We start from the raw sequence: 16684 nt of genomic DNA, 5'->3' as shown, positions 1-16684 counted from the left end.
AGACCAAGAAGGAAAAGTTGTGGAGTTTTGAAAGTCACAGGATTGATATACATATCAATGATGTGACCGCAGTGGGTGTTGACCGACTGTCACTAGCCGGGCTTACCCTGGAGGGGGCGTAAGTAAGTGACTACCTTGTCTTCAGTAGAGTCACTGGTGGTGGGGATAGGCTTGGGCCATTGGGGTAGTCACCAGATACCACTTCAGAGCAGTCTCCTGGCCTGCAGCAGCTGGCCTGTGGGTCAAAATCAGAAATAGGAAGCACAGAAGGTGAACACAGAGACAAGGTCAGACATTCTGAGGTCGGGGCAGGCAGCACAGATTCAAAATACGAAGCTGGGGTCAGGAGCAAAGAAGTCAGACTAACCGAGAAGACAAGGCGGGTCAGTAACAGGAGAGTCAATACAATAATGCACCTTAAGGCCTCTTTCACACGTCCCGATATTTTTGGTACTGGAAAAAACAGTTTCTGAGCGATCAGTGTCCACGCTTTACATATGTGTGGCAACCATGTGCCACATCAGTGTGACACATACTGACTCCTGGGAAAAGTGGTTTGCTTTGTTCCCAGGCACCTAAGACCGGTCGGATCATGTCGCCTTGTCTCCCTGAGCTCAGCGCCACCAGGTGACAATGATGGCAATTGTATTCGGCACCCACTGTGTACATAGTGTGTAAAATAAATAATTGAAAAAAAAAAAATGGAGTGGGCTCCCACATAATTTTCATAACCAACAGAGGGAAAGGCTGGTTGGGGTATGATAATCTGGGAAAAGGGACAAAATCCCAAAAGGTCCCCAGGCTGTTAAAAAGATGAGACACCATACCCAACAATGCAGATGAGCTGAAGGCTGCTATCTAAGCAACCTGGGCTTCCATAACACCTCAGCAGTGCCACAGGCTGATCGCCTCCATGCCACGCCGCATTTATGCAGTAATTGAGCAAAAGGAGCCCCGACCAAGTATTGAGTGCAGTTACTGAACATACATTTCAGAAGGCCAACATTTCGGATTTTAAAATAATTTTTTCAAGCTGATGTTATAAAGTATTCTAATTTACTGAGGTAATGACTTTTGGGTTTTCATTGGCTGTAACCCATAATCATCAACATTCACAGAAATAAACACTCGAAATAGATCACTCTGTGTGTAATGACTCTATATACTTACGAGTTTCACTTTTTGTATTGAAGAACCGAAATAAATTCACATTTTGATGATATTCTAATTTTGTGAGATGCACCTGTATGTTAGTGTATATAGACGTAAGACAAACGGGGATAATAAAAAGCAACTTGTATAGAAAAACACCTACCAATGGTTGAGAGTAGGGACGATCGAATAGGTTTCGATAAGAGCTTATCCAAAGCACTTACAGAATAGCTGCATCTGTAACCTGGAGCGCTCTCGATCAGTGGCGTAGCTACTGTTTGTGGCGCCCGGGGCGGTCGAAAAATTTGCCGCCCCTTTGGTCGCTGATAATCCAGAAGAATCCGAAGAGCCCACACTACACTCAAAGATCTAATTTTTAGTCTACTACTAACTCTGCTGTTATTATTTCTAAATTTCTAGACTTTCATCTTCTTGCAGTTCTCTCTCTCTCTCTATATATATGTGTATGTATTAGCGTGATGACCCTACTGAACCTCCACCACTGCCCTGCCGAGAGCTGCACCATAAAACAGTGTAAGGAGACCCACGTGTCTTCCCCCTGCACAGACCCACAGTACACCCCCTACAGAGCCCTCATGTTCTCCCCTTGCACTTCCCCCCTCCCCCGTGTACCCCCCTGCACAGCCCCTCCATGTCCTCCCCTACATAGCCTCCCCATGTACCCCCCAGCACAGCCCATGTCCTCCCCTGCACAGCCCCCCATGTCCTCCCCTACACAGCTTCCCCATGTACCCCCCTGCACAGTCCCCCATGTCCCTCCTACAGAGCCCCCCCATGTCCTCCCCTGCACAGCCCCCTCATGTCCTCCCCCTACAGAGCCCCCTCATGTCCTCTCCCTACAGAGCCCCCCCATGTCCTCCTCTGCACAGCCCCCCCATGTCCTCTCCCTACAGAGCCCCCCCATGTCCTCCTCTGCACAGCCCCCCATGTCCTCTCCCTACAGAGCCCCCCCATGTCCTCCTCTGCACAGCCCCCCATGTCCTCTCCCTACAGAGCCCCCCCATGTCCTCCTCTGCACAGCCCCCCATGTCCTCTCCCTACAGAGCCCCCCCATGTCCTCCTCTGCACAGCCCCCCATGTCCTCTCCCTACAGAGCCCCCCCATGTCCTCCTCTGCACAGCCCCCCATGTCATCTCCCTACAGAGCCCCCCCATGTCCTCCTCTGCACAGCCCCCCATGTCATCTCCCTACAGAGCCCCCCCATGTCCTCCTCTGCACAGCCCCCCATGTCCTCTCCCTACAGAGCCCCCCCATGTCCTCCTCTGCACAGCCCCCCATGTCCTCTCCCTACAGAGCCCCCCCATGTCCTCCTCTGCACAGCCCCCCATGTCCTCTCCCTACAGAGCCCCCCCATGTCCTCCCCCCTACAGAGCCCCCTCATGTCCTCTCCCTATAGAGCCCCCCCATGTCCTCCTCTGCACAGCCCCCCATGTCCTCTCCCTACAGAGCCCCCCCATGTCCTCCTCTGCACAGCCCCCATGTCCTCTCCCTACAGAGCCCCCCCATGTCCTCCTCTGCACAGCCCCCATGTCCTCTCCCTACAGAGCCCCCCCATGTCCTCCTCTGCACAGCCCCCCATGTCCTCTCCCTACAGAGCCCCCCCATGTCCTCCTCTGCACAGCCCCCCATGTCCTCTCCCTACAGAGCCCCCCCATGTCCTCCTCTGCACAGCCCCCCATGTCCTCTCCCTACAGAGCCCCCCCATGTCCTCCTCTGCACAGCCCCCCATGTCCTCTCCCTACAGAGCCCAACTCTTTTGCATAATATCAGCTATATGAAGATGTAGTCAATCCAACTCCAAGGATTAGGGAGCCTCAACTTTAGAATTAGTAAATGGGGGAGAGGGAGTAATTACCTAGATGCCGCCCCCTGTAGCATAACATTACATGATGGAATGAAATTCAAGGGGCAATCACATACCGCGGTGTCTCCCTCCCCTCACAGACATCACGGGCAGGCTGGGCAGCGCTTCCCGCCGTCCCCCTCACTCACCGGCTCCTGTGTCCCGGGATCATCCGCTCCTCCTGCGTCACCTCAGCCACACGCCACGTGTTCTTCTGGCAGCTCCGACCGAACAACCAGCCCCGAGCGGCCAACACCTTCGCCCAGCACCGGCTCAGGAGCGGAAAGCAGCCGGGGCTCCGAGTCCGAGTCCAGCAAGGCAGTGGCGTAGAAGGTAGAAAGCGCCTGCACTGTGCCTCCACGGAGTCCGCGCTGTTCTCCCAGTCAGGAGAGGAATTGAATTGCTGCTGCCGCGCCGCCCCCACACACGTGCCGCCTGGGGCGGACCGCCCCCCCCCCCCGCCCCCCCACGCTACGCCACTGCTCTCGATGATCAGCTGTTCGGCGCTGCAGCTGTATGTGTCGCGGCTGTGTGACAGTCACAACACATGCATAAAGTGCCTGTTGGGCTCTCTATGCATGTGTTGTGACTGTCACACAGCTGCGTCACATGCAGCTACGGCACCGAACAGCTGATTATCGGGAGCGCTCAAGGTTACCGATGCTGCTATTCGGTAAGAGCTATAGCTATTCGGATAAGCACTTATCCGAAACTGTTTGATCATCCTTAGCAGAGAGGAATAAAGGGAAGGTTAGAAATGTACAAAATAAATGGCAAATAATCTCCAGCAGCAACTACGAATTCCAACTTCAGCACACCAATTCCAGCAAGCCAAGAAGAGAAAACAAGGGCGGGGGCGCAGACATAGGGCTTCACCTGGTACAAAATCAATTAAAATATAAAAGTACTCTGGAGTACTCACCCTTTATGGGTTGTGTTCAGACACAACCACGCTCAACGTTTGTTGCAGTCGTATAGCTGCTGCAGAGCTCGTGCAGGTGGACAGCGTCCACTAGGTATCATAAGTTGAGGATCCAAGAAAAGCACTTCTGAGCATCCGCGCTGCTTTAGTGATAAGCATTCTTCAGAAATCCATATAAATCTTTCAAGTTCTTTATTATATGTACTACAGAAACTACGCGTTTCGAGGTGACAAACTGCACCTCTTCTTCAGGTTACTCTGTACAACTCTGTACTGTAACCTGAAGAAGAGGTGCGGTTTGTCACCTCGAAACGCGTAGTTTCTGTAGTGCATATAATAAAGAACTTGAAAGATTTATATGGATTTCTGAAGAATGCTTATCACTAAAGCAGCGCAGATGCTCAGAAGTGCTTTTCTTGGATCCTCAACTTATGATAGCAAGCCAAGAAGTAAACTTTCACAGGCAGGGATGGGAAAGTCTGCCAGATTTTATAGAGGGAGAAAAGGAGCAGGTCTGTAGCTGCAGGTCTCTAACCAGCATATAAAGAGTTGTTAACCTCTTCAGCGCCAAAAGAAACGAAGTCCATTTAATATGAGGAACAAAATGCACAGGCCAAATGGAAGATCTACGATTCACAGTACATAATGATTGCCTAACCACCAGATCTACCAGAACGTGACATACTCATGGCAATTATTCTGCTAAAAGGGGTCACTGACATTAGTGAATAGAGTTGTAATGAAGAGGTATTCTAAATCTTCAACAATGTTTAGGTTGATTGTGCGAGTCAAAATAACATCTACATGAATATTGGGTTTCCAAGCAGAATATTGTCCAGAGTATCGCAGTGCCTCCACCATCTTGTCCTTCAATAGTTCAATGTGTCACTTACTGGGCTGCTTGCTGTAGCCTTGCAAAATGTACTGTTTTATGACCAGGAGATTAACACTAAAGGACTAGTAAACCTGTTGCCATATAGTCCTTCATATTCATGAGCTCTTGGCCCCCTGAGGAAGCCAACACGAAACGCGTGTAGGGGCACGTGTTACACTCGCGTCCATGAATATCGGTAAGAACTGATAATGACATGATTTGCTCCACCACTGTTAGGACTAAAAAAAACTTAGACGGTCACTGACCTCATAGAACGACTGATACTGTATATTACCCCTTATGTGGCGAATCTGTCATTATCTAATGACTTCATGTATAACTGCTAGCACTGTCACTATTTTATTATATATATATATATATATATATATATATATATATATATATATATATATATATATACAGTGGGGAAAAAAAGTATTTAGTCAGTCAGCAATAGTGCAAGTTCCACCACTTAAAAAGATGAGAGGCGTCTGTAATTTACATCATAGGTAGACCTCAACTATGGGAGACAAACTGAGAAAAAAAAATCCAGAAAATCACATTGTCTGTTTTTTTTTCATTTTATTTGCATATTATGGTGGAAAATAAGTATTTGGCCAGAAACAAAATTTCATCTCAATACTTTGTGATATATCCTTTGTTGGCAATGACAGAGGTCAAACGTTTTCTGTAAGTCTTCACAAGGTTGCCACACACTGTTGTTGGTATGTTGGCCCATTCCTCCATGCAGATCTCCTCTAGAGCAGTGATGTTTTTGGCTTTTCGCTTGGCAACACGGACTTTCAACTCCCTCCAAAGGTTTTCTATAGTGTTGAGATCTGGAGACTGGCTAGGCCACTCCAGGACCTTGAAATGCTTCTTACGAAGCCACTCCTTCGTTGCCCTGGCGGTGTGCTTTGGATCATTGTCATGTTGAAAGACCCAGCCACGTTTCATCTTCAATGCCCTTGCTGATGGAAGGAGGTTTGCACTCAAAATCTCACGATACATGGCCCCATTCATTCTTTCATGTACCCGGATCAGTCGTCCTGGCCCCTTTGCAGAGAAACAGCCCCAAAGCATGATGTTTCCACCACCATGCTTTACAGTAGGTATGGTGTTTGATGGATGCAACTCAGTATTCTTTTTCCTCCAAACACGACAAGTTGTGTTTCTACCAAACAGTTCCAGTTTGGTTTCATCAGACCATAGGACATTCTCCCAAAACTCCTCTGGATCATCCAAATGCTCTCTAGCAAACTTCAGACGGGCCCGGACATGTACAGGCTTAAGCAGTGGGACACGTCTGGCACTGCAGGATCTGAGTCCATGGTGGCGTAGTGTGTTACTTATGGTAGGCCTTGTTACATTGGTCCCAGCTCTCTGCAGTTCATTCACTAGGTCCCCCCCGCTTGGTTCTGGGATTTTTGCTCACCGTTCTTGTGATCATTCTGACCCCACGGGGTGGGATTTTGCGTGGAGCACCAGATTGAGGGAGATTATCAGTGGTCTTGTATGTCTTCCATTTTCTAATTATTGCTCCCACAGTTGATTTCTTCACTCCAAGCTGGTTGGCTATTGCAGATTCAGTCTTCCCAGCCTGGTGCAGGGCTACAATTTTGTTTCTGGTGTCCTTTGACAGCTCTTTGGTCTTCACCATAGTGGAGTTTGGAGTCAGACTGTTTGAGAGTGTGCACAGGTGTCTTTTTATACTGATAACAAGTTTAAACAGGTGCCATTACTACAGGTAATGAGTGGAGGAAAGAGGAGACTCTTAAAGAAGAAGTTACAGGTCTGTGAGAGCCAGAAATCTTGATTGCTTGTTTCTGACCAAATACTTATTTTCCACCATAATATGCAAATAAAATGAAAAAAAAACAGACAATGTGATTTTCTAGATTTTTTTTTCTCAGTTTGTCTCCCATAGTTGAGGTCTACCTATGATGTAAATTACAGACGCCTCTCATCTTTTTAAGTGGTGGAACTTGCACTATTGCTGACTGACTAAATACTTTTTTTCCCCACTGTATATATATATATACTTTTTTGAAGATTATGGTTCCATGTTTTTCTTCCCTGTATTCGTGCATGTGGGGTGACGCCATCTTTTTGGTGCACCTTTTTGACCAGATTTGAACAGCTCTGTTATTGATAAAACTACTTTGAGATACGTTTTCTATTTTCTTTTATGAACTGATTTGTCATTAAAAATATATATATCTTTAATTATTACTTATTTTTTTGTGGTTCATCTGCTCCATGTTTCTATGTTCTAATATTCATGAGCTCGGTATAACCCTATCCCCACCTGTGATTGGCAGCTTTCTGACTATGCGCAGTGTACACAGAGTTGTCATTAGTGTGAGCGGGCTTCTACAGCGCTCAACATTCAGAGAACTGGTGGATATTCAGCAGATAAAACATTTCTATCACAACAGAAGCCCAGTAAGTGACACATCACTCTAATCAAGGTATCTGCCCCTACATCATGCTGCTCTCAGATGGCAATCTGCTGACAGATTCCTTTTAAAGTTGAGAAATTTATAAAGGGTTTTGCTCTGTTTTTCAGTTGATCAGCTGTGTTTTTTACTAGTCCTTTAGTGATAAACTCCTGCTGATAAAACTGTGATTTAATAAAAGCTACAGCAAGCAGTCCAGTAAGTGACACATCATTGGAGTCAGTGTACCTGCCTCAGATTAGGTGTCAAAAACCTGTTGACAAATTACCTTTAAAAAGATTAAACCAGACCTTTTCTCTAGATCCCACTAACTTTCAGCCAATCAACGATGGAAACAGATCAGCAAGAGTTTAACCTCAGTGTTCTCTGCACGAGTTCTACAAGGATGACCGATAGAAGTATTTTCTGCATGATATTCCTTGATTACATGTATCATTTCTAGGTTTGGGATTCCTTTCAAATGAATGGAGCACTTTTTCTTTGACTAAATAAGTGATTAAATAATTTGTGATATTTAACCCTCTCTTACCAGTGTTTCCCCTTCTCCTGCAGGTTATCACTTGCTTCGGTATATCTATGTTTCTCCATCGGTACGTGGGATTTGCAGTGGTGGCCCTGCTGGTGGAAATTAACTCCATCTTCCTGCATCTGAGGCAAGTTCTGCTCATGGCCAACCTAGTAAAAACCACAGTCTACCGGCTGAACAGCCTACTGAACTTGGGGACATATGTCATCTTCCGGATCAGCACATTGGCTTGGATGACTCGGTGGTTGGTGTCAAACCGAGAGAACATTCCTCTGCTCATTTATACCATCGGCAGTGTTGGGATGGCTATTATGACTCTGATGAATATAGTCCTTTTTTACCGTCTCTTGAGAAGCGATTTCCTTAAGTCAGCGCGTGACACCCCAAGTGAGAAGGATAAATAACAGAAGAGATCGTTCTGGGGACTCGGGAAGAGCTTTGGGTGACCATACTGCACACATTATATAGACTTCAGTAAGATCTTAGCTGCTCGTGACCTCCACAAAAATCCACACGGGAGAATTTATTTGTTTTTCTGAATTTTTTAGGTAACATCATTGCACTACTGCTCCACCGAGGAGACTAAAAGATTGTCCAGTGCTTTGTACAGTTACTGACATCCTGGTCTAACGTGAAGTCACTTTTTGATCTAGGTGTTCATCAACCCTCTTGTTCCATGCCTCCAAACGCACGTGCAATTAGGTATCCACTATAGCTACAATTACCAGACTTTTTCATTTTTGCAAGACGCTCATAAAAAATTTACGCAATGGATGGGAAACATGACTTGTCAGAACCCATTCGGTATACATTATAAAGTAGAAGGGGATTTAGATTTCAGCCGATTGTATTTCTTCTGTAACGGAAGCATGAAATGTACCACAATCGGACGTATATGCTGAGGACAACAGCAGCACTGGTAAATACATTCCTAAAAATCCCACATTAAAGCCTCATTCACACATCAGTATTTTGTATCAGTGGAAATTACAGAGGAAAAAAACTTAAATTGAAAGACTGACTCCTGATCTGTGTTTTGAAGACACTACTGATTTTGGCATACAAATACTGATATGTGAATAACTCCTGTCTGTAAGTGGCTGCTATTCAGCGGAAACCAGAACTGATCGTGATAATTACCACCGATGTCTGACTATAGTATATAGGTTAGAGACCCAAATGTCTCAGTATTGTAGCTAGTATACATATTAAGGGGTTGCCTTAGGTACATTTAAGATTTGTAGAAAGTCTTGTTCACGGTTTTATTTCAGTGCTGCAATACCAGACACTGTCCATGTAGAAAGTGGCGCTGCTTCTGGAAATCTAAAATAGACCTATTATTCTAATCACGTACATCTAGTTTTAAAGGGACATTTCCATCTCAATAAGTGATGGCATGTCACTAAGATATGCCATTGACTAATTGTTTACTGGGGGGTCAGACAGATTCTTAGAATGAAGGAGCCAACTTCAGCCGGACCCATTGATCTGATAGTAATTGTAGCAAGTGTTGAGGAACATTGGCTCTATTTGCAGCTTTTCTATCATTCTAGGTCTTCTGCACCTCGGCCATATACAGATGGCTGCATCTTATAGAATCTACCTCTTAGTGGTGCTATGGATTTCAGTTTCGACCAGAAAGAAGAATCCACGTCTTACATACTGTAGGTTGTAGAATTGCAAGAGAACAGTATTTGGGAGTGTATGTGCCATAGGTTCTTCCCTTTCACACAGCTACCTCACCAGTTTTTCCTTGGCGTCTGTTCTGCTTTTAGCTTCCTTGATAATGAAAAGTAAGATGAGGCAGCCAAGGCCTGTTGGCTTCATTAGGTACATGCTTTCCTTCTGTCAAGTGGGTGCTGTGGCAGGGCTAAGGGTCGTGTAATCGATGGGAGATATGTGCCTCATAAATGGCTTGTCTCTATAATGTAAAGCCTACCAGATATGGTTATTGTTGTTGTTTGAAGGACCTGTGGTGAGGTCACAGTCAGGTGACCAGTCAGCTGCTTGGATCGTGGGTGTGGCTACAGCCTTATAATGTGGCCTGCTCCTGAACCAGGGAGCTGTATGTGGGGAGGACTAAGCCTCCCATGTGTGGTGAGACTCCTGCTCTGAGTCTACAACCACGGACATTTTGTGTTATTTTGCCTGAGCTAAAGGCTACTTTTTGGTGTTACGCTGCCTTGTGCGTTTATGACGTGAATAAACCGCAAGCACTGTTGAAGAACCTGTCTCATATTTGTCTCCCGCTGCACCTAAGCGAGTCACATCCCCACAATTGGTGGTAGACGTGCGGGCAGCGGTCCCAGCAGAGACTTGAGACAGTTGCTGCATGTCCTGGGTGAAGTTTGCAGCGGGGCAACAAGCATTGCCTGGAATCATGGAGGACCTCATGAAACACCTGGTCCAGTCCCAGGCACTGCAGCAGGAAACCAACAAGCTGTTACAGCAGATCCAGCAAAGCCAGCAGGAGCAGCGGCAGCAGAGCCAGCAGGAACAACGGCAGCAGATGCAGCTTCTGGCAACCGCCATCCAGGAGGGCAGGACGAGCGTCCCAACCCCAGGTCGGGCTGATGCCACCGACGTCGAGAAGGCGGTAAGACGCGCATTACAAAAAATGACCCCTGAGGATGATGTGGAGGCCTTCCTGACGGTGGCTGAGAGGGAAAAACTTCAGCCAGAGCGGTGGGCGGAGGTACTGGCCCCATACCTAACGGGGGAGCCCCAGAAGGCGTACTTTGACCTGACGGTACAAGATGCCAGAGAGTATCCCAAATTAAAAGCGGAAATTCTCGCACGCTTGGGGGTAACAATGACTACCAGGGCACAGCGAGTTCATCGGTGGGCCTATCACCGGGACAAACCCCCGCGCTCCCAAATGTTTGACCTGTTGCACCTGGTCCAGAAATGGCTGCAGCCAGAGTCGGCTTCCCTTGCACAGATGGTAGAGCGAGTTGTGATGGATCGGTTTGTGCATTCTCTGCCGAGACCTCTACAGACTTGGGTTGCCCAGGGTGATCCCCAAAATGCTGATGAACTGGTTGGGCTGGTTGAGAGATACCAGGGGATGGAAGGTTCCTTGGGGAAGCAGCCCATTCCATATTGGGGGTCCCAGCAGGGGGCGGAGTCCCAAAAAGGGGAGGTGCGTCCAAGGTCAAAAGGGGCGGGGGAGGCGGTGCCCAAGGTCCCCTCGGTGATATTATTTGCTGGAAGTGTCACAGGCCAGGACATATAGCGGCCCGTTGTCCCCAGACCACCGAGCCGATGGACTGCAGCATGGGACGCCGTAGTTCATACTACGCATATCCAGCTTGCAGTGTGAACTCGCTACCTAACAAGGGGCCACAAGCGTGTCCCGTGAAGGTGAACGGTCGAGCAGTAATGGCACTTCTGGACTCCGGGAGCTTGGTGACCCTTGTGAGGGCCAGTTTTCCTCTCAACATACTCCGGGGTAAAAAGATTGGTGTTCGGTGCATACATGGCGATGCAAAGGACTACCCTATGGCTAGGGTGAATATTGAAACGGCGCATGGCACCGAGTCGCATGAAGTTGGCGTTGTTCGAGACTTGTTGCATCCTATAATTATTGGCCGGGATTTCTGTCTGTTTTGGGATCTGTGGGGGATTGGTTCTGAGGGTGCTAGCAAGAGCAGGGAACCAATCCACTCCACTGAGGTATCGCCACCACCTGAGGCAGACGGGTTTCCTTTATGTGTCCTTGTTGGGGATGAAGAGGAAGGGTCCCCTGTACCTGACATCCCGGAGTTAGGGGTGGCCGGGGAGAATTTTGGGACTGCCCAACATAGGTACCCCACTCTAAGGGAAGCCTTTAACAATGTCACCGTCATTAATGGGGTTGCACAAGAGCCGGGAGCAGACACAAGGTTTCCCTATTTTATGTTGAGTGGGGAATTGTTGTACCGGGTCACGAAAATAAGGGAGGAAGGGGTGGAGCAGTTAATAGTACCAGGCCCCTATAGACGGAAAGTGTTGGACATGGCCCATTCACACATCTTGGGGGGATACCTGGGGGTGGAAAAAACGCAGGAACGGATTGTACAGAGGTTCTATTGGCCTGGGTGTCCCTGGGAAATAGCAAACTATTGCAGATCCTGCCCGACATGTCAGTTAACTGCCCCCACATCTCATTTTCGGAACCCTCTTGTGCCACTGCCCATTATTGAGGTGCCATTTGAGAGAATTGCCATGGACTTGGTCGGTCCCTTAGTTAAATCAGCTTGGGGCCATCACTATATATTAGTCATCCTGGACTATGCCACACGCTATCCTGAGGCCATTCCCCTGAGAAACTCCTCCGCGAAGAGTATAGCCCGCGAACTGGTCCATGTGTTTTCCCGGACAGGTTTGCCGAAGGAAATCCTGACCGACCAGGGGACACCTTTTATGAGCAAGGTGATGAGAGAATTGTGCAGAGTCTTGCAAATTTCCCAGTTAAGGACTTCAGTGTACCATCCGCAGTCAGATGGCCTTGTTGAGAGGTTTAACAAGACACTGAAGAGCATGCTGAGAAAAGTCATAGAGGAAGATGGTAGAGACTGGGATTGTCTCTTACCGTATTTACTGTTTTCTATCCGTGAAGTTCCCCAGGCCTCCACGGGGTTCTCGCCCTTCGAGCTTCTGTACGGCCGGCATCCGCGAGGTCTCCTAGATATAGCCAAGGAAACCTGGGAAGCCGAAGTCACGCCCCACAGAAGCGTCATTGAGCATGTGGCACTGATGCAGCAGAGGGTTGCGAAGGTGATGCCCATTGTTAAAGAACATCTCCGCCAGGCACAAGAGGCTCAGGCCAGGGTCTACAACAGGTCAGCCAGAGTGAGGCAGTTCAATCCGGGAGACCGCGTTCTCGTGCTAATCCCGACGGTGGAGAGTAAGTTCTTGGCCAAGTGGCAAAGGCTATATGAGGTGGTGGAGAAGCTGGGAGACGTAAACTACAAGATCCACCAACCCGGAAGACGGAAGCCATACCAGGTTTACCATGTCAACCTCATCAAGCCGTGGCAAGATAGAGAGCCAGCGGTAACTCCGTGCTTGCTGGGCAACCTAGAAGGGGAGGTTGGAGCGGTTACCATAGCAGAGACGCTATCGAAGGCCCAGAAACAGCAGTGCCGGGAGTTACTCCAGAAAAACAGGGACCTGTTCTCAGAGGTGCCGGGATGCACGAAGGTAGTGGAGCACGAAGTTCTGACCGAGCCACATGTGCGGGTGAACATGAAACCGTATCGTATTCCTGAGGCCCGGCGAGAGGTAATCTCCAAAGAGGTGCAGCTCGGGGTCATTGAGGAATCCAAGAGCGGCTGGTCGAGCCCGATTGTCCTGGTCCCAAAGCCTGATGGTGAATGGAGGTTCTGCAACGATTACCGGAAGCTGAATGAGGTCTCCAAGTTCGACGCTTATCCTATGCCACGCGTTGATGAGCTCATCGAGAGACTTGGACCGGCCAGGTACATAACCACTTTGGATCTGACAAAGGGATATTGGCAGATTCCCATGGCACAGGAAGCCAAGGAGAAGACGGCATTCTCCACACCAGACGGGTGCTTCCAGTATGTCCGGATGCCGTTTGGCCTACAGGGAGCTCCGGCAACCTTCCAGAGGGCGATGGATAGAATCCTTGCGCCTCATAAGCTACAGGTATATGCTGCCGCATATCTGGATGATATCGTCATCTTTACCCCGGACTGGGAGACTCACCTGGAAAAGGTCCAAGCAGTGTTTGATGCACTAAGAGAGGCGGGGTTTACAATAAACCCGAAGAAGTGTGCCTTGGGGAGAGAAGAAGCCAAGTACCTCGGATATGTAGTGGGGCGTGGCGAGATCAAACCCCAAATCAATAAAGTGGAGGCAATTCAAACATGGCCGAGACCTCTGTCAAAGAAGCAAGTTAAAGCCTTCCTGGGGATTGTGGGATATTACAGGAGGTTCATCCCAAACTTCGCCACAATGGCTGCACCTCTAACTGATCTGCTAAAGGGGACAAAGTCAGTGATGGTCAGCTGGTCCGAAGAAGCAGAGTCAGCCTTCCAGGAAATGAAGGGAGCTCTTTGTAAGCAACCCGTTTTAGTGGCCCCAGACTTTAAGCGTGAATTTGTCCTCCAGACAGATGCCTCAGATGTCAGGGTAGGAGCAGTCCTCTCCCAAGAGATACGTGGGGAGGAGCATCCTGTTCTCTACTTGAGTAGGAAGTTGACTTCTTGTGAGAGAAATTACTCAGTTGTAGAGAAGGAGTGTTTGGCCATAAAATGGGCAGTGGACACATTACGGTACTACCTGGTGGGACGGAAGTTTAGGTTAATATCCGACCATGCCCCACTCAGGTGGATGAGGGAAACAAAGGGCAAGAATGCTAGGGTCACCCGCTGGTTCTTAGCCCTACAAGACTTCAGCTTCCATGTAGAGCATAGGGCCGGGAAGCTACATGGGAATGCCGATGCCCTCTCCAGAATCCCTTGCCTGGTAGGTGAAAGTGCCAAGCCCTACGGCTTTAGGCAGAGGGGGGAGGTATGTGGCAGGGCTAAGGGTCGTGTAATTGATGGGAGATATGTGCCTCATAAATGGCTTGTCTCTATAATGTAAGGCATAAGTAAAGCATACCAGATATAGTTATTGTTGCTGTTTGAAATACCTGTGGTGAGGTCACAGTCAGGTGACCAGTCAGCTGCTGGGATCGTGGGTGTGGCTACAGCCTTATAATATGGCCTACTCCTGAACCAGGGAGCTGTATGTGGGGAGGACTAAGCCTCCCATGTGTGGTGAGACTCCTGCTCTGAGTCTACAACCACGGACATTTTGTGTTATTTTGCCTGAGCTAAAGGCTACTTTTTGGTGTTACGCTGCCTTGTGCGTTTATGACGTGAATAAACCGCAAGCACTGTTGAAGAACCTGTCTCATATTTGTCTCCCGCTGCACCTAAGCGAGTCACATCCCCACAGTATATTCCTGGAATAGAAGAAGCTGAAGTTCTAACTTTAGAATATCCTATATGGACATGCAATCACCGGAATAGGTAACATTTGCTTGCGCCGCTCACTGAATGGCTAGATCCATGTTAGTGGGGTAGACGATGGCATCGGTAAATCCCCCTGAGCTATAACATCGCTAGTAGCAGCTCTCCAGTTTAGCTAATGTGTCCATATTCCCTAATTAGACATATGGACTGGGGGGAGGTGGCATTGGGTGGTCTTTGTTAGATGACCCCTTGAAAGCAAAAATAATTACCGTATATACTCATGTATAAGCCGAGATTTTCAGCCCATTTTTTGGGCTGAAAGTCCCCCTCTCGGCTTATACACGGGTCATATACCTGGGGGTCGGCGGGGGTGTCAGAGATCATACTTACCTGTCCTGCCGTGGTCTCTGCAGCCTCGCTTCTCCACTGTCTCCCTTCCTGTCTTCAGCGGTCACGTGGTACCGCTCATTACACTCATGAATATGCGCATATTCATGAGTGTAATGAGCGGTACCACGTGACCACTGAAGACAGGAAGGGAGACAGTGGAGAAGCGAGGCTGCAGAGACCGCGGCAGGATGGGTGAGTATAACGATATTCACCTGTCCCCCGGTCCATCGCTGCTCACCGCTGTCTCTGCTGCATCCTGTGTCAGTGATGTTTAGGCAGCAGGGGGCGTGGAGACGTGGTTAGTGCCCGCCGCCCCTCTGCTGGCTGAACAGTCACTGACACAAGAAGCGGCAGACAGCGGCGATGGACCCATGAGAGGTGAGTATGGCATTTTTTTGCAGCATATGGGGGCATATTCTATGGAGCAGCATATGGGGGCATAGTTTATGGGGCAGCATATGGGGGCATAATCTATGGAGCAGCATATGGGGGCATAATCTATGGAGCAGCATATGGGGGCATAAACTATGGAGAAGCATATGGGGGCATATTCTATGGAGCAGCATATGGGGGCATAAACTATGGAGAAACATATGGGGGCATATTCTATGGAGCAGCATATGGGGGCATAAACTATGGAGAAGCATATGGGGGCATATTCTATGGGGCATAAACTATGGAGAAGCATATGGGGGCATAAACTATGGAGAAGCATATGGGGGCATAAACTATGGAGCAGCATATGGGGGCTTAGTCTATGGATTCCACCTTCGGCTTATACACGAGTCAATAGGTTTTCCCAGTTTTTTGTGGGAAAATTAGGGGGTCGGATTATACACGGGTCGGCTTATACATGAGTATATACAGTAAACATTTTAAGGGTTAAAAAAACCCCGAAGTAACAATTTACTCCCACTAGATGTAACAAGGCTTCTGCATTAACATAATCCTGGTTTAAAACGCTTTGAAAATCAGAAAAATATGAATATTTTATGATGGGACTATTAAAGGGGTTGTCCACTTCTCAATCGCCATAGTTTTCCCATGTAAAATAACAGTAACTATACTCCCCTTCGGTGCGGGCACTATTCCACCGATTGTTGGCACCTGCTTTTTCCGGGCACACGTGATAATTGGTGACCTCTTCACTCTCACTTCCTTCGGAGGAAATTGTCGCCCGGAAGAAAGGACTGTGGTGCTGTTCGCTAGTTACGGGGTCAGGATTATACAATGGAAGTGAGAGGGAGCGGACGCTGATGTCGTTGGAATGGCGCCCGCATCGGAGGCATGTGTGAATGCTATTATTTTACATGATGGAACTATTGTGATTGAGAAGGGAGTGTCTGAGTAGTGGACATCCCCTTTTAATTGTTGTAATTGTGAGTTTGAGCACCATGTTTTTATGTAGGGTATGTAGATATGTTTTTTGTAAATTAATTATATACCTATCATATAGATCTATATCGCTTGTGGTAGTAGACCTGAGGTACAGTCTGTATGCTAGCTCAGAACTATATTCACAGTTTTAC

The 16684-nt window shown here is 48.0% G+C and overlaps 1 protein-coding gene across 1 annotated transcript in view; it reads left to right on the top strand.

Annotated features, from left to right (window-relative positions):
* The window catches only part of TLCD2 (TLC domain containing 2), a 33329-nt gene extending 23311 nt beyond the window's left edge, over window positions 1-10018 (top strand). Inside the window, exon 4 of the mRNA XM_073565673.1 lies at window positions 7824-10018. Within this exon, the coding sequence (XP_073421774.1) occupies window positions 7824-8201 (378 nt within the window). The 3' untranslated portion in view covers window positions 8202-10018. The remainder of the gene's footprint in view (window positions 1-7823) is intronic.
* The last annotated feature ends 6666 nt before the right edge of the window (window positions 10019-16684 follow it).

The sequence above is a fragment of the Dendrobates tinctorius genome, unplaced genomic scaffold (assembly GCF_039654945.1).
Source record: "Dendrobates tinctorius isolate UK_male_01 unplaced genomic scaffold, ASM3965494v1 ptg000016l, whole genome shotgun sequence".
Taxonomy (NCBI): Eukaryota; Metazoa; Chordata; class Amphibia; order Anura; family Dendrobatidae; genus Dendrobates; species Dendrobates tinctorius.
This window is presented reverse-complemented; position numbering and strand designations above follow the sequence as displayed.